The 21,960-nt window shown below is 39.4% G+C and overlaps 2 protein-coding genes across 3 annotated transcripts in view; one reads left to right on the forward strand and one right to left on the reverse strand.

Annotated features, from left to right (window-relative positions):
• The first annotated feature begins 2,335 nt into the window (after positions 1 to 2,335).
• LOC140334136 (uncharacterized HIT-like protein Synpcc7942_1390) lies at positions 2,336 to 9,617 on the forward strand. 2 transcript variants are annotated; one of them, XM_072416277.1, is made up of 6 exons: positions 2,336 to 2,354; positions 5,784 to 5,899; positions 7,123 to 7,260; positions 7,334 to 7,438; positions 7,629 to 7,701; positions 9,435 to 9,617. In XM_072416277.1, coding segments are annotated over exons 1-6 (525 nt in total). In that variant the 5' UTR covers positions 2,336 to 2,353; the 3' UTR covers positions 9,527 to 9,617. The 2 variants fall into 2 exon arrangements, with proteins under 2 accessions (XP_072272378.1, XP_072272377.1); XM_072416276.1 differs by lacking the exon at positions 2,336 to 2,354 and adding an exon at positions 2,746 to 2,886.
• Positions 9,618 to 10,989: 1,372 nt separating this feature from the next.
• The window catches only part of CERT1 (ceramide transporter 1), a gene marked incomplete in the record, with an annotated part of 50,428 nt that continues 39,457 nt past the window's right edge, over positions 10,990 to 21,960 (reverse strand). The window contains 7 exon segments of the mRNA XM_072416275.1: positions 10,990 to 15,846; positions 16,415 to 16,552; positions 17,173 to 17,302; positions 18,653 to 18,781; positions 18,866 to 18,936; positions 19,033 to 19,165; positions 19,949 to 20,035. Of these exon segments, the coding sequence (XP_072272376.1) occupies positions 16,425 to 16,552; positions 17,173 to 17,302; positions 18,653 to 18,781; positions 18,866 to 18,936; positions 19,033 to 19,165; positions 19,949 to 20,035 (678 nt within the window).

Raw genomic sequence — 21,960 nt, forward strand, 5'->3', positions numbered from 1 at the left:
GGACTACAGGTTGACTATTCTCCATGTTGTGGATAAAAGAAAACAATAGATTTAAGTAGTTAGCAAAAAAAAAAAAAAAAAAAGGCAGAATTGACCAATCCACCACCCAAACCCTTGTTTTTCAGCCCCAACAGGACTATTGATCTGAGTGCATTTCTGACAAATGAACAGGTTTTTGCTGTACTGGAATAGGGGTTTAAATGAATATACTATACACATGTAATTATCAACCAGACATCAGGCTTTATCCATGAATATTTATGGTCGAAGAACAATTCTTACAGCCTTATGCAACCAGCTAATTTTGACTTATAAATTACATATATTACATGATAAAACACTCAAATATCTACTCTCAAACACCCAGCCAGGCATTGAATGAAAATGAATGAAGTGAATAAAGACCTCATATATAAGGAAACAATTAGAACTAATTAGAAGAGAATTACCATGACCATCTTTAAATACCCAAAAAGGTAAAATACTGGAAAAATAAGTTCTAAAGATGCTTGTGACACTAAGGTCTATTGGACTCTATGTTCTGTCTCTATGCTGGAGATGAAGTTGATGATTACTGTTAATTGTTAGTGTTCGAATATTTTATCGATTTACTTTTATGCGTGACCTGTTTTGCAAAACATAAAAGTAGAGATTGAAAAACAAATACTGGTAGTCCTTGGGCTAAGGACATCTAACATATAGATGCCTCTTAGATCAGGGGTGTCAATCTCTGGCATGCGGGACAAATCTGGCCCGAATCTTCCTTTTTTTGGCCCCCAAAAGAATTCCTGAATTGAATTACAGCTGGCCCGTCGCTACTACAAGTTGCAGCGAGTGATGCCGCTACTACAATTCCCGGCATCACTCGCAACTATAGACCAGCGGCGATTGCGTGTCCCCGCATTGGACTGTTCTAAAGACGCAAGTAATGCCGGGAATTGTAGTAGCGGCATCACTCGATTCTTTAGAACAACTCCCGCATTGGAGTTTATACTGACAGGTAAGCTCAATACAAATCATTACTTTACCAATTATTACTGATGATTTCAAATGTTGAAATAATCAGGAATTATCATAGAGCTAATGCATGCAGCAATTCATTTGGTTTCACATTGCATTCCCTGGCAAAGTAAAACAATCTCAATAAGAAACAAGAACACATAAGAATGCAGTAATATGCAGTGGATTGATCTAAATGTGTTCATTGGCATAGAAACCATATTGAAATTTAACTTAGAAGACTACAAATAGAGAAAAAGGCATTAGATATTCTTAAATAAAACTAAAAAAAAAAAAAAAATCTTAGGCCTCTTTCCCTAATATAGGCTTGTTCCAGATTGAATGTTAAGCAAAACCTCTTTGTTTCCATATGAAAATGTTTTATATCTAATGAGTAGGAAAAACTTCCTCAATTTTTTCAATAAATTTCAAGTTTGGCCCGCGACTTGGTTGAAATTTTTAATTTTGGCCCACTGTGTATTTGAATTTGACGTTCCTGTCTTAGATTGAACGGGACTTCCCTGCTTGCTGTGTGCAGGACAGAGGCTTGGTGGAGGGAGGGGGCGGTTTGCATGACTTGCAGAGGAAATCATTTGCTAAACACAGCTGAGGGTGTGGGTGATCTTGGGGGAAAGCTCTTTCTGCAGCCTCTTGTAACTCTTTAATGACCAAGACAAACTCTGCTGTTGTTTCTTTTTCCATATCAAAGCACAGCTTGCTCCAGAAGTTAATGAATGTCTAGGCTCTATAAAGATTTTGTTTTTGGCTTTGTTTGTGATTAACTTACAGTGAGGTTTTTTTTACAGTAACTGACACCATGCTACCTAATATTATGTTGAGACAAACATCTGTCCTAACTGCATTTATTAAAATATTGTACATGTTCCGACTTACATACAAATTCAATTTAAGGAGAAACCTACACTCCCTATCTCTTATGTAATCCCGGGGACTACCTGTATACTGTTTATTGTAACACTCCTCTGAGACAAACAGACAGATGTTTGTCTCAACATATTATTAGGCAGTCTTTATATATCATATTATTAGGCAGTCTTTATATATCATATACAGTAGAACCTCGGTTATCCGGCACCCATGTGGAATGGCCAATTCCTGATAAGTAAAGTTTCTAGTTACCTGAGGTCACTCTGAATGGCTGAGAAACGGGAAACCCTGATGACGCTCGAGCGGTCATCAGGATTTCCCTTTTCTTAGCGGAACAGGGAGCGGAGCTCTGTTCTCCTCGCAGCCTGCCTCCCGAGTCTTGGATGCAGAACATGTCACAACTCTGCTAGGGCTGCAGGAGCAATCAAGAAAGCAGAGCTGTTGGGTGCCGGTTATCTGAGTTCCGAGTAAGTAGGGTTCTACTGTATGTGATTATGTTTTTACGCATGTAAATGAAAAAAGAATTGCAATATTTATAAATACTTGTCACAACCAATACACAGTTTTTTAGCAAAGTAAATGGTGTTCAATTAGGGCAATCTATTAGATTTTCTCCTAACTTATGTCACTGCATAATAAACTCAGAGACATAAACAAGAACGAAGCTTGAAACGCAAAGCAGAAATAACTAAAACGAGGCTTGCAACACAAAGCAGCCGTAAAGAGAACGAAGCTTAAAACACGGAAGTAACTAGAACGAGGCTTGAAACGCTAAAGTGCGGATAAGAACAAGGAGAATGAGAGGCTTGGCACGCAGTGCTGATGTGATGAGTGAACAGTGTGGTGCATACGAGCTGTCATAGCGATAACCAATCAAAAGGCTTTCACATCGGTGGAAAGAGAAATATAATGACAGGTTTACCACCCTTTAGGGGAGTGTCCCGGGGTCACGTGGTTTGATGACTAGCTGTGCAGGGGGCGGCGAAAGGAAGTAGAACAGTAAGTCACATTGAAGAAGCCTATTCTGTTACATTCTATATTCATAACTTTTATCTATGTGTTTGCATAGAAATATGTTTTATATATACCTTGTGCTGCTGTTCCTTATCACCCTCTTATCATTTGTGTTCACATCTGTTTATCTCAGTGTCCCTTCTAATAGTATCTATTGTACTACTAAATCTAAATACACAAAACAATATTAATACATCTGATATAATATAGCGCCCTCTGGTGTTCGTCTCTTCTTGCACACCTTCCTCCCAATGTACTTCCTGCTGACATCTCTCCCCCAGATAAATAATAAACTCCTAGATAACTACCGTATCCATGTGATCTATAGGAAAATAAGATTCATCTGACCGGCCGCCTCCTGCCATTGCTGCCCAGTCCAGTGATCATTGTAGGCAGTGTGAGCACTGGGACTGATCTGCAGCCAATCATACACAGGAAGCTGACATACGCTGTGCAGAAATGTTTTCCAGCCGAGTTATCAAAATGTGGGCAGGCAAGATACAAAAAATGTATTATTGCCAGGTATTTGTGCCAAAGGTATCCAGTAACCTCTGTAATTATGTCCATTTTTTACCCCCACTTTATATTTTGTAATATCTGTCCCTTAGTATTTCATTTCATTTTCCCCATTTTATGTATTATGCCTCAACTGTCCAGTGCTGTGTATTGTGACCTAGCTTCCTAGTGTCCCATGTGTTGCTAAAGCAGAAAATAAATCCCTTATCTTTAATATTATTACACAGTATTTATAAACACCAACATATTACTCAGTGCTATACAAAGTCAATTGTCACATGACTAGCTGTCCCTCAAAGAAGCTCACAATTCAAGGTCAATTTTGGGGGGAAGCCAATTAACCTAACTGCATGTTTTTGGAATGTGGGAAGAAACCCACACAGACACGGGGAGAACCTGCAAACTCCATGCAGATAGTGTCCTGGGTCAGATTCCAACCTAGGACCTAGCACTGCAAAGGGCAGAGTGCTAACCTCTGAGCCATTGTGCTGCCCTTTAGCAGTGAAAAGCTTCTGATCCCTACACAAACCGAGCCCAATTCCTGCTGTGTCCCAGCTTCTTTTGTTAGGTAAGTATCAATTACGGCATACCAGGAACATCCTCATGACCCAGATTTCGATCACAATTTGCTCAGATCCATACACTTCCATTTTCCTGCTCCATCATATATCCCAGCCCCTGACCGGTGCCATGAGGTGTAATGATTTTTATAATTCAGTGTTATAGGGTATTCACTTCACATGTCAGTGGTTTCAGTGTTTTGGCTGATTGGTGTATATGACCTCCATCCATTCTGTGATCTGTATCCTAGAACTTCCAGAACTTTCTTGCTGTTTGTGTACCATCCTGTGGTGTTACATGATCTGTATTATAAAAAACACAGAAATTCTGTGTGCAGTCCTATGATCTATATGTAATATACCCTTCCTGCTGTCTGTGTGCAGTCCTATAATGTTACATGATTTATAGCAGTGGTCACCAACCTTTTGGAGCTCATGGACCTCTAAAGTTACAGATACCTGACCGCGCATGTGTGGGAACCGTGTGTTACTCAAAGGGGAAGAAACTTCCCCCAAAGTGACGTCATGATGCCAGAACCCAACCACCGTCCTGAGGCTGCGATCCGTACAGGGGACATGGTCAGTTTCTCTGGCCGCTGCGCACCCCAAGCGGGTCATTCCCCTTACCCCACTTGGAGGTGCACGGGCCAGAGCCACGGACGACAGGTTGGCGACCGCTGATCTATATGTAATATACCTTTCCTGCTGTCTGTGTGCAGTCCTATGATGCTTTATGATCTGTATCCTACATACAGTACAAAGGTTTCTGAACACCTGACCATAACTTCTGTTATAGGACCAAAAGTATGTGGACAAATAATTACTTTTTATTTTTCTTTAAAGGGTTCTGTGAATACTACAGCATATAAAAAGCATTATGCACCTCCAACCTTGTGGCAGAATTTGGGATTGTCTCTGTGTGCACAAACATAATCTGACCAGTTTGGTGTGGAGGAACCCAGATGGTTTGCAAAGAGCCCTGAGCTCAACCCTATTTACACACCTGTAGGTTTGGACTGAGATGTCCAACAAGTACATATACTGTATGTGTGTTCATTAGCTATTTAGAAGGTTTTGGCCACATAGTGTATTAAACCCTTTTGCAGGTATTATGGGGTCCTATGGTTTACACTGTGTTGTATTCATGTAATGATACACTTCACACCAGACATGGCGGGTAAAAGCAGCAAAATATACAGTAGTAGCTCATCAAAAGAACCTTCAGCCTTTTTAAAAACTGTCTCTCTTTTCTAGCCATATGCAAGGTGCAGATATATTGTGAATAGTTATGGCAGCTAGTAGTGTCGCTGGGCTTGATTTATTAAATCTCTCCAAAGCTGGATAAGATACACTTTCATCAGTGAAGCTGGGTGATTCAGCAAACCTGGAATGGATCTAGTCCAGGATTCAAAACATTTGCTGACAAAGAAAGAAATCCATTCCCGGTTTGCTGGATCACCCAGCTTTTCTGATGAAAGTGTATCTTATCCAGCTTTGGAGAGATTTAATAAATCAAGCCCATTGTGTGAAGTAGCACAACTGTGCAAATATATGTAATTCTGTATAGCTAGTCTTGAGATTTATACACCTACCACATTGTATAGCAAGGAATTAGACACTACTGTTCATTGTTTGGAGTCACCAGAGCCAAAAAGTATGGTTTGAACATCTTTTCCACAGCTCCAGTGCCTGAAAGTAGGTTGTTCAATCTAATGGTTCTTCAATGACTACATATTTTCTGTTTCCCTAGTAGAGTTATACAGATGTCTACAGATTACAATAACAATCCTCACGCCTTTCTTCTAGTGCCGCCTGGCCAGGCGCTGTTACGGGTCCTGTATGCCAGCCTGGCAGTGAAATGTACCGGGATATTCCAGAACTCAGTGGTGCTGGCCAGTAATCAGAAATGGAGTCAGCAGCAGGTGAGATGATTGATAATAGACTTTTATAGTTTACATGCACCAAACCAGCAATATACTAAAATATCCGTCTGCTTTATAGATTTCTAATCTGCAGTATGTAAGTCTGTAAACCTAAAAATCCATTTGCATCATCACCTGCATGCAAGCTGACATATCAGACCAGTAAAACAAGAGATCATTTTTATCTTTAGTCTGGGGAGCCATATTTCCTCCAGCACCGGGCACTGACTGAAACACCTGCGTGGCATTGTAATATTCTATGGCTGAACCATAACAAAGCAAAGCCGTGTTTGCATTGCATGAAATAAATAATTGATAAAAACTGGAAAAAACTAAATATATTTTAGGCTGATTTATGTGAAAATCAAGTCAAGAAGAAATGAGAGAGAAAACGAGAGCTTTTTAGGCATAGTGATATTTTTACTTCAAGTGAAGAAAATGTGTCAAAAAGTCATATACAGCTTACATGCAATAGAAGTTGTGAAGTCTACAACAGTTGTGGTACAAGTAAATTTTTCCACAGATTCTCAAAAATAAATGGTCATAGGATCCTATTAACGTCTATCCCAACATATTTCGCCAAACAGATTCTTCTGGATTTTTATAGACCTTTTACTGTGTTGTAAGTGATCACTTGGTCACATTGAGAATAATCATATTGGTGGAAGGAGATATTAATTTTTGCATGTAAAAAAGTGACTAAGAATCCCTCGTCCCCAGGGGGGATAGAACGAGGAGAAGGCTGGGGTTCTTGGTTGGTTCTGACAGCTCAGAGAGAGGTGAAAATCAATAATAAACAAAGATTGATATATAATGAAAGTAAATGTTGTAATGAGATATCTGTACAGTGTGCCTACTCTGTGTTTTGGGGCTTACAGAGGTGGGATCAAAATTCTGTCCCCTCTAAAAATATAATATTGTATTCTTTACAAGTGTCCCTGTTTTCTCTTAGGAGTCATTAAGTTTGCTTTGAGTGCCCAAAAACTGTCAGAAAGGCATAAGACAAGTTCACATTAGTTTTGCAATATCATTTCACATTCATTTGCCAGATACAACCTTAGTAGACACAGACCTCATGAAGGTGCCTGGCCTCTGCCCTTCCCAAGAAAATGTCCTCCTTTCTTTCTCTGGCATAGCTTTTGCACAAACACTGAATATTGGGGAATTCAGATAACAAATTGTAGACTGTCTGCTGATTTTCTTCATTTTTTCTCATTGGTTAGCGTTCGTATTGTGCAAGCGATGGAATTTGCAGTGACGAAGTGCAGAAAGCACAGAAAGCGCAAAGTACATCAGCCACAATTTTCTCCCGGATCATTGATCGCTCCATTCCAGCAGATATCATCTATGAGGATGAGCAGGTAACAGAGAGGACCATAATTAGACCTCGGTGTAATTACTCCTCCAGTTGACAGCCTGCTTTCTCTCTTGCAGTGTTTGGCTTTCCGGGATGTCTCCCCACAGGGTCCCGTGCATTTTCTTGTAATACCAAGGAAACCAATCCCCAGAATAAGTGAAGCGACAGCTGAAGACACACAGGTAATGCAAAGCCACTGACTCCGGCACTGCAGTACAAAACAACTACCTCTGAGCAGCTTCTCATAGCAGCCACTGTTGACATGCTGACTTTTTCCATTTTACCACATGTTGCATGGTGCTGCAGGAGTAGTCAGAAATGCAAGTATGTCTGGGGAAGTTGCTGGTGATGACATAAGTCTTTTCTCCACAGCTCCTGGGTCATCTAATGTTCACAGCGACCCATCTGGCAAAGAAGGAGGGGCTAACTGATGGCTATAGACTTGGTAAGTGCTGAATATGGTATGGAAGCAGGTGGAGGGCTCACAACTTGGTGGCTCAGAAGGGGAATGTAGACACAAGTATCCGTTTTCTGGAGGACTAAGGTGTGGACAAAATACCAGAAACATCCAAATATATATTTATATCAAGGCCCTGTAAGAACAAAGACCACCACCGCTGACAGTGTAGTTTATGCAGAAATAAAGTCACATGCTTTGTCCAGACAACTGCATTTATAGAGCTCCAAACACACATTGTATAAATGTTCTGTAAAAGCTTCCCACTGAGGAAATTCATCAGTCTCCATAGATGCTGCTGCTTTAAAACACAAGTATTAACAAAAAGAACAGTATTGTGCCTCTCTTTACACAAAATGTGAAAAATTGTTTAGATGAAGGACTTTTCCTCAATACTGGCTTTTCTACGTAGCAAATATAATTTATCAGTTCATACCAGTTTGAGGGATTTATGCCGCCCTTCCCACCTACAAATGTACATATGATTTTGCTACCTTAACAGTAACGTTTTCTTGTTTCTCCTTTTTTGTCAGGAATGTGGTAGCCTATGAAATCAATGTGTAACAGAGAGGAGGCATTCACGACTGGGCAATTCAAAGAATACTCTCTAGCACTTCATCCGGAGACCCAACAATAATCTCTTATAATATAACAGTAAAGAACAAAATGTCTGACCCATCTGTATACAAATCCATTTGGTGCTGCCCTATACCAGCTATATGGAGGGAGTGCTGGGAAATCAGCATTGTCCATTACTGTGAATTGCCTGTCATGTTTCTTTCCTGTCAGTTGTACATTCATCTGCTGCCACTATCCCATTTTCTGACAAAATGACAAACACTCTGTGATATTTGCTGTCCATGCAGTGGGCATCTTAGGTGGAATTGGGTGAGTTTGGGTGTCACAGCCTTTAAGGAAAGCTACCACCTCATTGTTATACAAGTCTTTTTGTTTAGGCAAGCCGCCCAAAAAAAACAAAATAAAACTAGACCAATCCTTAAAGTTGTTTAATGTTAATTTTAAGGATTATATTTGTGCATGAAATTTATAAGTTTAAAAATATACCTAGTATTTGTTTATCTGTCTAGAGACCTCTTGTGCCTTTTTAGATTCCTGTTAACAGAATGAGGTCTAAGGATACGTACAGACGTTCGACTTTTGTTGTTGGAAAGGATCTTCCGCAATCCTTTCCAACGACAAAAGAGTGAAACATGAATGAATGGGAGCTGTACATACAGCGCAAGTCTGCTCTTTGGAGAGGTGAGCGGCACTCCGCTGCATTTTCTCCCCTCCACTTGTTTTGCAGTAGTTCGTCGTTCATGGATCCATGAACATCGGATGGCCGCTGTACTCAAGTCAGATATTAGCTCCGAAGCAATAATCGGACGAGAATCATCTGGTGTGTGTACGTAGCCTTAGTTTTTTCCACCACCCATCTCATGTAGACAGATAGTTTCCTCTGTAATGCAGGGAGATGTAGTCTAAAATCTATTAGTTCTTCATACTTCAGCTAGTGGGATGGTCAATCACCAATGAGCATGTCACACCTGAATTGAGAGACGAGATGAACATTTGACACATCACTGAGATATGATTGTCCACAATTTCTGTTATTTTGTCTATACCTCCTAATCATTTCCTCCTACATGGCACTATCATAGTTGGCAGGATGGTATATGTACCCAGTTTAAACACCCTGACTGACCATCTCTTTCTTGCAGTGATTAATGATGGAAAGCAGGGGGCGCAGTCCGTCTATCATCTCCATCTGCATGTGATTGGTGGCCGGCAGATGGGCTGGCCTCCAGGATAATCATGGTTGGAAGTTTGAGGAGATCAGAGTATGGGGATGTTGGGTGATAATCGCAATCCAGGTTCAACCAATAAACTAAAAACAATTGTTAGTGTCTTACTATTTATTTTGTGTGTAAGGTGATGGGAAACTGTAGACAAAAAAAAGTTTTTGAAGCAGAACGCATGTGATGTGGATAATGGCATACAATCTAATACAACAGAACAAGCCGGTTAACCGAAGTGGTGCGAGTGGTGTATTTCCCAAAACTTTTTAGCTCTCTACAGAGCTATGGAGACAGGAGGAAGTCAGTCAATGGGGACATCCCTTCCAGTGGTTGTTTAAGATAGGAATGTTGTTCAGTTTAGGAAGTTTTTCTCATTTCCTATTGCATCTCCAGGATGGGAAATTTACTGAGTGAATAGATGTTTATCCCTTTCAGATCTGCATTTTTGTCCTTAATCAATATCAAAAGCTCCCAGCTATTATTTACAGTAGGAAGCCAACACTGACAGTTTTTAAATACCTAATACAGATTGATTTGTTGTCATGAGCAGAATATTGATCTGCATTGGTATAGCTCAACTCCATGCAGAACATATGTAGTTTTAGTAGAATGAGAAAAGGTTAGAATTAATGCAAAATTTGTATTGTCGTCTTTTTGCCAGGGACCATGCCAACTTTATCGTGTATGGTTGTGGTACTGGGATAGGGGTGAAGGGGAATATTCCCATTGAGCAAAGAAAGTAATCAATCCCTGCTAAACAGATCTCACAGCTCAAACTAAGGGTTTGATTTATAAATTATTACCCTAGCCTAGCCAAATTCCCCCAAAATTTGCTGGTGGTGAATTGTATGTTCATATATTTTTACAGGTATCCTATTAAAACAATGACTCCTTCCGCCATCTAGTGGTAAATTGTCAAAATGCACAGCTGACCGGTAAAGAAAAGGAAGGAATCAAATTTTGTCAGTAAACTGATGAACAGGGAAGGATTTAAAAAAAAAAAATCCCTAAAAGTTCAGATTTGAGTTTGGTTTTATTGCAGAGATGACCAGAAAAGACTTGATTCTAAAATTCTATTTTTATACAGTACCAAAACAAGTTTCAAGTTTGCTGGTACACATAATCCACACCATGGCAGGGCTGTGGTTAATCGAGTCTGCACCATTTTTTTTTTTTTTTTTATTTATTTTTTTGTTGGCAGACCTCTGTTTATTCCAATGCTCACCGACACATTGCTCACACTAATAAGGTTTTGATTATTTTCCTTTTTTGTCTAAGGATGTATAGAATCAGTTCCTGCAGTCTCTTCTGATAAATTTTATTCCTAAGACCTTGCAGCACTTTTGTTGTCCCTTCAGAGGGACAATCCATGATGGTCTGTACTTGCAGTGAGTGTGTGGGACAACCCCAGATTTAAGATGAATTCTGCAGCATAGGAGATACAACACCAGCACGTTTAGGAAACACAACACAAATCTTTAGTGTAATACCTTTATTTACAGAATAGCAAAAGTACATCACATTTAGTGCAAATGCAACTAATGATATTAAGATTTATATAGTTTGTAAACTTCCCATAAGCCTCTGTAAAATAAAGCTTTCCATTTCAGCACTTCAAAATGTTGGACATGTTTGTGACCCAGATATTTTGTGGCTAAACATACCACAGAATTTTCTAATTCTCTGAGTTTAAATATTACAAACTTGCATTCATGATGATGACCAAAAAAATGAATGGGCATGTTCAACACTTATCTGCATCGATTGTTTCCTGTTCCCAAAGTGCAGCTTTTACAACATGGAATAAATCCAGACATTGGTCTGTTTATGAACAACAGAACAAAGGAAAATGAGATTCATGTCCAAACCAGCAACAAACTGATTCACACCATCCACAGAACAGCAAATATGAAGGGTTGGATTCCCCCGAATTTCCATTGATTTCACACTGGGGAGAATTAATTTAATATTAAAAATCTGATAGTGTGGATCCAGCCTGAGAGAAGACACCAGTGGGGGATTCTACCTACCAATATTCACCATTGTACAGATATGGCTTCAGCTTGTCAGAACTGTGGCTTCCCCTTTCTCTGAAGGATGACAAACGTCCCCTGCAATGGAAGACTGAGCGCCTCTCTCTATTGGTGGATAGTCTGACACTTTATTCTCCCAAATCTGCATTAAGGTGCAATGTCTGCAGAGAGAAGAATCTAGGACTTATTGTGCAACCTGGCAATAAATAATGATAATCTGTCATTGCTTCTGATTGTATTGCAGTGTGATAGATCTGATTACATGTGTATTATACCATTCACTATTAATCTACAGAATGGCTTTGAAAAGTTTGAAATAACGTGCCGGTTAGATGAATCCTAATGGAAGGAATGGCTGTGAAATGGATTGGGCAGTCTCCTAATTTATAAATTGTGCTAAAGCTTACTGAAAAGCCTGCAAACAGAAAACTCAGGCTATTGAAGATCTGGGCTAAACAACTCCCAACTGAAAAACTGGGTGCGTTAAATGCTTAGCCAAAGCTTACTGTACACATGACTCCCATACATGTTGAATTCTGCAAATACAAAGCCTTAAGCTATGGGCAGCTCAGATGATTCTTGCCTGAAATGAACCGTCAGGCTTGCTGCAGTGCTAATCAGTTCTTCTATCACTAGAAGTGATCTTTCAGGATTCTCTAACACCCATCAGACATCTGTACAAGGCTGAACAGAAAGCGTTTTGAACTGACCGCCCTTGAAACTTTTATCATTGTAGATCTGGCTGGACTGAATCACTGACCCCCTTTTCCTTGTTCTAGAAGTCATAAATCGGCACCACCATGTTTAATACAAGAAAAAACACTGACTCACCCCATACTTTGCTTGTGGTCATCTGCTCATTACCATGTAGGCACTTCTCCTGGTTCTGAACAGAGCTCTTTAGTGGTAAGGCAATGCAGGATGTGTTATGTGCGTTGTTAGGAACAGACAGGTAAGAACTATGAAGACGGCTGTAGGTAGTTCTTGTCCATTTTGTACTCAATATCCCTCATATATACAGTAGTATTTGTATGTACTTGTCCTAGCCTAGCTTTAGAAAAGGTAATGTATCCATTAGGTATGTGACACCAATATATATACTGTAAATCTGTGACAACAAAAGCACAAGACTGATTGCCAGAACAGAGAAGCCATCCAGGAATTCCAAATCCATCCACACTCACATTAACGGGGGAGGAATGCAAGATGGACGCCAACAGTAATTAAAACAAATGTTTACTTGGATTGAATGAGAATCATCACAACAACCTGCAGGGGGGTTTATATATTATCCCAGCAGTGGAATGAGGATTTCCAAGAAGCAGTTAAAATGTCTCCACTTGATGCAGGCCCACACCTAAACATACAGCTGAAATACAAGCATGAAATATATCCCTTGCCAAATATATTTTTGTGTTCAGCCAGAGATTAACCCACAGGTGAAGACGCCAATTTCCCCAGTCCAACTTACAGTTCCTTGTTTTACTTCCAGTTCCATTTTCCAGGGAGTGGGCAAATGGAGAAGAGGTGGCCTGGGAGGTGGAAAAGGAAATCGTGGCATCAGCTGACTGACCATACAGAGTGACAAATTTATGAAGGATATATACAACTGCCTGAACAAAACTAAAGATCCTATGGAAGGCAGCCATGTTCACATCTTCAACTGTGTATACCGTTAACCTGCGTCAGTAACAAAGGTCTCAAAAGAAGAAGAGATGTGAAGCTTGAGCTTTATGATTTGTTGTTCTGCTGAAATAGATATTCCTAGAATTGAACACGTAACTGTTTGAGGATCTTCCTAACCTCCAATCTCACAGACTGAATACAACATGGAACTGACTGAACAGATTCTGACCTAGTGAGACGAGACGGAGTGCTAGCGTCCATTACCATCTGTAATGAGGCTCAGGAGGCAGCAAATGATGAGACACACAAGACGAAGAACACTGCAACAGAACAGCCACTCATGCACTTTCCATTACAGCAAGATTGTCATAAAACAGGAATTCACAAACTAACGAGACGCCTTGATATCAGCTCTCCCCTTTATCTGGCCTCATCACCCAAAATAGTCATCTGAAATATAGATTTCTGCATGTTGGGATTCATATAATATATATTTACATACACACTTTATATGATAAACATCTGTTTTTTGCTAAAAATTTCCAGAAACATTTACATATATGGATTTCATTTGACACAAAGAGGAATCTCTTTTCTATAAATCTACTGGATGATGATTGTGTGCGGAGTCAAATGGATGATGAAATGAAATTTTACATCAGGTAATAGACATACAATGACGACAATATTAACGTTCAAGACAACCTGGATAATAATGGACGTTGGAATGAACTTTATGTTAGGTTTGTTGGCTTTATTTTTGAATTTCTTTTGACTAAAGGGAGAAATGCAAAAAAACCCGCTGTGGTGCAGGGAGAGCAGCATTTTACAAGCAGGGCTTCAATCTCATTCTGATGTTTGATTTGTGAGATTCTGGTCATAGACTAGGTGTGTGTATGCCATGTGTCAGAGGTGACAATTCCTTGGCGGCATTCTGCGATTTACCAGGTCTAGACTCAGGAACTTGTTAGCTTTGCTGCACCCCATGTAGCAGACTGGTTTAAGTGCAGCCATTCCTATACCCAAATCTAGTTTAAAGCCCAACTGAAATCTCACATTTTATCACGATATTCCAGTATCAATGCATGTTACAATTGGTGACGGATTTTTGCTGCTTCTGCTGCTGCTAATATACCTTTAACTCTCAGTGAAAACATATCCTAAAAATACCATAACCTGAATAACAACCACACAGATTGATTTATACAGCAAAGAAGGAGAAGGGTTTTGTGCCCATTACTGAAAGCAGCGAGTATTTTCCATGCCAGTTGGTCTACACAGACAAACTGCCCTACGTATGAAACAGGAAAACAAGAACACCGCAATTAAAATTGAGGTTTTAAGAACAATGCCTATGTTACTGTAAATCGGTTTGTGACTTCAGTTGGGCTTTTTCAGCCTTTTTTTTCACTCGCCTATGCAGATTATAGGTAGCAACACTGCAAGTGAAACTGACCTTATTCAGAAAAAGCGCCTATCCTTTGTGCTTTATACCTCAGACAGGGTTTGCCAGTTCTGAAAAAAACCACCTCAGGGTAAAAAAATGACTACCACCACTGTAGAGCAGAAAACTAATGCTAGAAGTATGAAGGGGGAGAGCAAAAAAAAAAAAAAAAAAAAAAAAAAAAAAAAGACAGCTTAAGTTACGCCACAGCAAAACGCATATCTGTTCAACCCATTCACACAATAAAGTGTATGAGGTGTGCATACTGAGAAGGTGCCATTTTGTTAACTAGGCCAATGTTTTGAACAAAGGAGACATCCAGAACTTCTAAACATTGATTTAACTCACAAAATGGCTTTCTACTCTCTATTCATGGCTGACAGGTACACTTTAAAGGATTGCACATTCTAAAAACGCCACAAGACTGGCCTCGGCCAGGATTAAGCAGATTACCATATGATCAAGAACTCATCTTGAAATATCTGGATCAAGTTAGAGAACACAATCTTTGCTTTAAAGATATTAACACAACTAAAAATACAAATAGAAATATATAGATTTCTTGGAGAAAAAAAAATTAACGGTTTTTTTTTAGATATTGGGAAACTCCTTCAGACTTTGCTGTCTTCATTGGAGATTCGCAAAGAAAGGCAAAGCCATAGATTAAAAGAGCCCTCAGTTATTACAGTGAAGAAATACAGAGCCATCACCCATAGCTAGCAACAAGCTAGCTGACAAGGAAACAAATAATACAGAAAGCAAAAAACTCAAAATCCCCTCAATATTCCAACAAAATCACCTCGCTTTTCTAACAACCTGAAAACGCCCCGTGTGTTTAGCTGAACAGCAATGTGCAGAAACACTTTATGGCTTTGTTAGGTTTACAGGCCTCTGGTATGGAAACAGTTTCCAGTTGTAGAAAGTTAAAGCCTCGGTCCTTAAAGAAATCATTTTCCATGACCCTTCAAAGCAAGCAAGCAAAACAGAAAAGAATAAGAACAGAGAAGAAGACAGACGTGTACTTCAGTACGTGGTTATCATTTACATAGAAATTCTGCAGGAAGGCCTAGCAGGAGATGGCTAGTGTTTGATGTTCAGTCTTGTCATACACCGATATTCCTCAGGACAATGCTTTCATGGGGGAAAAAGGCAAAAGATCCCGGGTTCCATCTTGGATGTGGATTTCACCATTCTGTCCAATGTGGAATGTTCTTACTGCCTCTTCATTTCTCTGCAGGAAACAAACATGTAAAAAGTAAGTAAAAAGCTTTGAATTTTTTACTGTAGATAAATCCTCTTATGTGGATAAAAGTGCCATGCAGTTTGCAGGTTCTCCCCATGTCTGTGTGTGGGTTTCCTGCGGGTACTCCAGTTTCCTTCCACATTCCAAAAACATGGTTAGGTTAATTGGATTCCCCCCCACCCCAAAAAAAAAAAAAAAAATTGACACAAAATATCTAACCAGCAGTCAATAGGAACACTTCCTGCTGTGTATCATTCACAATACTCACCTCCTGCCACCATGTAAAACATTACTTAGAGTTAACAATAACAAATAATTGTGGAATATAAATCTTTTCAAATCATATATACATTCACTAAGACTTGGCACTAGGATACACACATCAGAGTACATTTACTTGTGCCTGCTTTTCTAGGATCATGAAAGTACATTCACCCATCCCTTTCTCCCCCCAAGTTTGTTTAACCATATGCGCACTTTCACTTTTATATTAAATTAATCACAGATTTGTTTTTGAATCCCTATTTATGTGGATAACACCAGCTCATCTACTCACCTGGCAAATATTAGAAAATAATTGGTTTGCCTGAGGTTTTCTCCTGCACGTATGTAGTAAACCTTTTGAGAAATTTGGGGTATTCACGCTTGGCCACTGCTCTTAGGACCGACGCAGGAGCCCATCCTCCAGGATTCACTGAAAGAGAAAGCGGCACTTTAGTAATGTGTCACTGTCTGTATCTGGCTGTCATTTGCAACCCATATTTATTGTATTTATTGCTGTGTAATATGTTAAGGCTATATAAATACTGTTCATTATTATTAATAATAATAACACAAATGACATTCTAGTCCAAGGCTACATGGTAGATTTTTGTTGCAAACAATCTTTTCTGATCTTTTCCAATGACAAAAGAACGAGCACTGTACATATAGCACCATTCTGCTATATGGAGAGGGAAGGGGGAAGAACAACTGAGTGACACCCCGCTGTGCTCTCCCCCCTTCCCATCCATTGAGGTCATCCTTCTTCTGTCATTCATCCATGCATCCATCAGGACGGATCCATGAACAACTTCAGATGGCCTCTGTACACACGTCAGATTCTCGTCTGAGAATCATCTGACGTGTTTACATAGCCTTAGGGGTCTACATGTTGTCAAACAATTTAACAGCTTTTATCTAAGGATTTAAAAATTTTCTAACTGTATTTATTTGGACAAAATTAGTGTGAATGCTGGGTGAAAAACATGGTTAAATAGGCCGCTTACTGTTGACCTCAAATATTTAAGTTGTGCTTGTATAGAAGAGCCTTACCATTTGCAACATACGTAATCTTGCATTGAATGTTGTCTCTACCGATTTCTTTGTTGCCCTCCGGTGGGCTGACGAGCGTTTGACAGATCATGGCAATGTTGATTTTGGCACGGACACACCGATTATTGAGCTAACAGAGAAAGCAAAGATTACATATTTGCTTGTTTTTGAAAAACGACAGGCCAATTAGTGACTTGACAGTACAGACTCACTTTCTGAACTTATTTTAGGCATCAATAGAAAATACTTTCCAAATTTACTATAGGCCTTTTAAAACATGCAAAACCACCCAAAAACTGCTATACATATTAAGCAGTAAATATAACATTCACAAGGTGAATCTGCCTTGTATATGCATTTCAAGTTATAGTGATTGAGCTATCGGCACTAAATATTTGGTAAATGTTATTCTTTCCTTTGTAGTTTTAGAAAAATATATTACTATACAGTATACCGAATTATTGCATTTTCAGTATTTTGTTTAACCACCCTAGCGGTAATCCCGAGTGTGACTCGGGGTGGCTTTTACATGCAAAAAGCAGTAACACCGAGTCACACTCGGGGTAACTTTAAGAGCCCCCCTTACCTTTTCCCCACGCTCCAGCAGCGACCCGATGGTCCTGTTGTGAAGCCGGGACGCCGGTCCGTCGGGGGGCCTGGCCGGGCGGGAAATTTAAAAGCAGATTACTGAGTAATCTGCTTTTAAATACCACTCGGGTCCCGGTCACGCCGCTGCTCACATCAGCAGTGAGAGGCCAAGCACAATGCAGGACTTCTGCATTGTGCTTCACATCCCACTGCAGATGCGAGCAGCAATAGCAGATTCCGGGGGTGGTCACCCCTGGAATTTGCTATTGCTGCTCGCATCTGCAGTGAGATGTGAAGCACAATGCAGAAGTCCTGCATTGTGCTTGGCATCTCCAGCATCTGTGTGAGACAGACGGGAAATCCCCACTCACATCACCCAGGAGGACAAGTCATCTTCCGGGTGATGTGAGTGGTGATGTATGGGGGTTGTGTCTGGGAGGGAAATTTAAAAGCAGATTAGAATGTAATCTGCTTTTAAATAGTTTTTACAGTGCAAAAACACCACACAACATGAAATAAAAATACATTTTTAATTTTATATTTTATTTTAAGATTACATTGTTGTCTATTTTATTATTTTTTAAAATTTTTATAATTATGTATTATATATTGCCCACAATATAAACAAAAATTTCTATGCAAAAAAAAATAGGATCACTTTTTGCATAAAAAAACTGACAGAATTAGAACGCTAGGGGGGTTAAGTTGCTTTAAAATGAGAAGGCCAAGAACCTCAGTCAGGTTTTTTTTTGTCCATGTTCCTAATGAAGAGATATATTGTTGCTGTCACCAAAAACCCTATTTGTTACTGGTAGAGGAATAAAAGAAAATCTGCCACGGAGACAAATGACTGTTTACTCACTACCATATATCCCGCAGCCAGTATACTCACCGGAGCATTGTCATGATCTACAGAGAAATTGCACACAAGCCAAGTATCTGTTTCATTCTCACTAGCAGCTGGAATCATTCTGATTGCAGATAAATACAAAACGTCTCGCTGAGAAGCTGGCCACACTCTCTGCAATCACAAAACGCCATTATTTGTTCACTTTCAAATACTTGTATAAATTCAGTCTCAAGGTGCACATTAAAAGCAGCATACCTTATGCGCCTGATAGACAATGATTGCATTTGGAGATAATTTTTCAACCACATGGAAGTTTTCAACTGTAGCTGTTGGGAGGGGGGAGGGGGGAGAGAAAGATAAATTGTAAACATTTACATAAACACTAGTGAAGCAATCAAATGCTAAAAAATATTGCTACTTACTTTCCCAGTCATTGCGCACTTCAACATTCCAAAAATGTTGGCAGACCTCGTGTCCAGTAACACCTTTCACAGAATGAGTGGCCTTTAGTGGGTCGAGGACAATGCCATTTTCCTCCACTTCTCTTCTATAAACCTAAAACCCAATTGATTGATCATATAAAATGCAGGAAGAAGTACAAAAAAAAGACCATTATTGCTAATAATAGACATTTAATACTAGGGAACCCTATGACAAGCAGTTATTTCTCTTGTGTATCTTATTTTTACATCTTTTTTTTTTAAATTACCTATGCAACATGTTGCTAATCTGATTTGCAGTGCAATCTTTTTAAACTAAAAAAAAACAAAAACCTAATATTTTCTCAGAAGTTCACCGTTGGACTCTTTAAAACAAACTGAAGAAATTGAAAACAATTGTTGAAGGTACCTAGTGAAAATGGAAAGTTGCCTTCAATGGAATAAAAGATATAGGCAGCTGAAGGTAAAGGCAAATCTTGCATTTTTTAAGTCAAGTCTAGCCCTCCCTTATTTTGCTTGCCAAATGTCTCTGTTGGTCAGCAAAGATTCCCATAACATAATGGAAGAAAGGCATGAGCAAAACCTTTCAAAGGAAAGGACCAGATTCACATATATTAGCTTCCTTAATCTAGTAATTTTTTTAAAATGTGTTTTCCCTGCAGAATATGCTTTTTTTCATCATATGTCCAGTCGTAATTAAAGGAGGGAGATCCCGGGAGCCTGAAACTCTGCGTTAACGATACTATCCACAAATAACAGATAAATACACTCAAAACATACCAGGGAAAAACAAATGTGATTAGAGAAAATGTATAAAAAGGAAGGATATGTGAATAGTACAATAAAAAGACATACAGGTCCTCAAGGGTTTAGAAAGTGGAAAAAGTAAAATATTTACCTTCATTTCCCCTTCTTCTACAACAAGCTGCCAGTTGGCATCTCCACCCACATCTTGCAGTGAGTAGGTTATGTGGTTTTGTACCATCTCGTCTACCTGCAAAATACATTTGAGATAGTTTAAGGACCAAACAAAGCCAAAACTTATTTAATTTCGGGTGGGGGAAGTACAGATCAGTCAGTTTTTTTTTTTTTTTTGCAACTTCATTGTTGTTATCGCCCCTGACTTTTTATCCCTAGAATGGCAGGACAACAAATTAAAAGTCACTAGCATGAGAACATTAAGACAACTACAAAATCACAGAGACCCCTAATCCCCAAGACAGCTAACCTGGCAGGCAGCTACAATTATCTGGTCTGAAGTACCCCAACATTTCTATCCTTTAATTGAATCACTATCCCTTTTTGTCTCTGCAATCATGGGTTCAGACCATTCTTCCCTTTCCCGTCACAGGCATTCTTTGGACAATGAGGTCATAGACCTAGCACCACTTTTCTACTTTGCCCACTAACAATACCATTGCACTGCCCTACAGATGCACAATTTCTCATCAACTAACTGGTAGGCTAGTAAGCCTGTTCTTATTTGGAAGGAATAGGAGTAATGAGATGTGTAAGTAATGGTGGGGTGACCTACTGGCCTGGGTGGTCCCTTGGTTGCCCTCAGGTACACTGAACAAAAGATGTTCAGCTTGGCAGCTTGTCCCTGAACTTGCAAATATAGAGATTAGCTGTTAACCTTGGAGGAGGAAATTGGCACCAGTGACATTTCTAACCTGCCTCAGTTCACACTGAGATTTGCTAACAGCTTGAAAACATTAGGAAAAGCAGTAGTAGTAACATAAAAAAAAACTGTTGTGCTGTCAGATAGCAGATAGGGAATGGCAGAGAAGTGTAAGCCTTACATACATTGCTCTGCCATTATCAGCAGTGTAAGCAGTGCGAGGAGAGCCACCCGAGCTCCCACTGGTTGCGCTCCTGCTGTCACCCTGTCACTAGCCATGGACCGGCATTGGTCTGCAGCCTGGGGACCACTGCTTTTCACCATGAAGAATAGAAAACACATCCTATGTGACAAAATTGTAATATATTTTGTACTCCTATTCCATCTAATACAAACGAAACAATAGTGAAGCTGCACATAAAGACAATACTGAAATATAAAAAAATATATATATCATAAGACAAGACAAAGTTGATTTTAGAACAGTTTTTTCCTGACTTATTCACACTAGATACTCTGTGGTAAAGCACAAATTGGTACATTATGATAAACTTGTTTTGCTTCTCTGCCTTTTCCTAGCATTCTTGGAGGTGATCAATGTAAGATATTCGTTTCCCATTTCCTTCCCAAGTTATTCAAAACTGCTGTTCAGTCTCCAAATAGTTTTGTTGCTTCCCCTTTCTTCAGTGTCAACATTTACAATGCCAGTCCATAGGCTACATGCCATCCTTATGATGTGATCATTGGTCCTGCATTGCACCTAAGGCTGTAGGATTCCTATCCATATTCAGGTACTGAAGCTTGGTTGGACAGAGGTCTGGCAGTCACAAGATTGAAAGAACTAGAATTTGAGGGCTTAGAAAATTTAGCAATATATATTATTTAGCTGGGTTGACAATTTTAAGGCTTTAAGTCATCAAATATATAATCCAATGCTTTACCTACATGTAAACCACAGCGTATCTTCTGTGAATGACATAAAACAATGCTTTTAGTGATAACATTCTCACAAATAATATTACACTTGTCACTAGAAGAACAGCAGGAGACAACAATTTCAGTCAGTGGTTATTTGTGTATTAGTGTAGATGCAAAATGTTACAGCATTCATAAAAGGGCACAAAGGTCTGTCTGGTTAAAGAAAGAATGTTAAAAGAATAGCAAACTATCTCACTTGTAAAACATCACAGTACCTGGCTTTCAAATCTGTGCTCACTAGAAGTACTGACTATATCAGCTGGAGAGGAATGGCAGAGGGACTGCCAGGAAGATGGCAAAAGATAAAAAAA

This window comes from Pyxicephalus adspersus, chromosome 6 (genome assembly GCF_032062135.1).
Source record: "Pyxicephalus adspersus chromosome 6, UCB_Pads_2.0, whole genome shotgun sequence".
In the NCBI taxonomy this organism is placed as follows: Eukaryota; Metazoa; Chordata; class Amphibia; order Anura; family Pyxicephalidae; genus Pyxicephalus; species Pyxicephalus adspersus.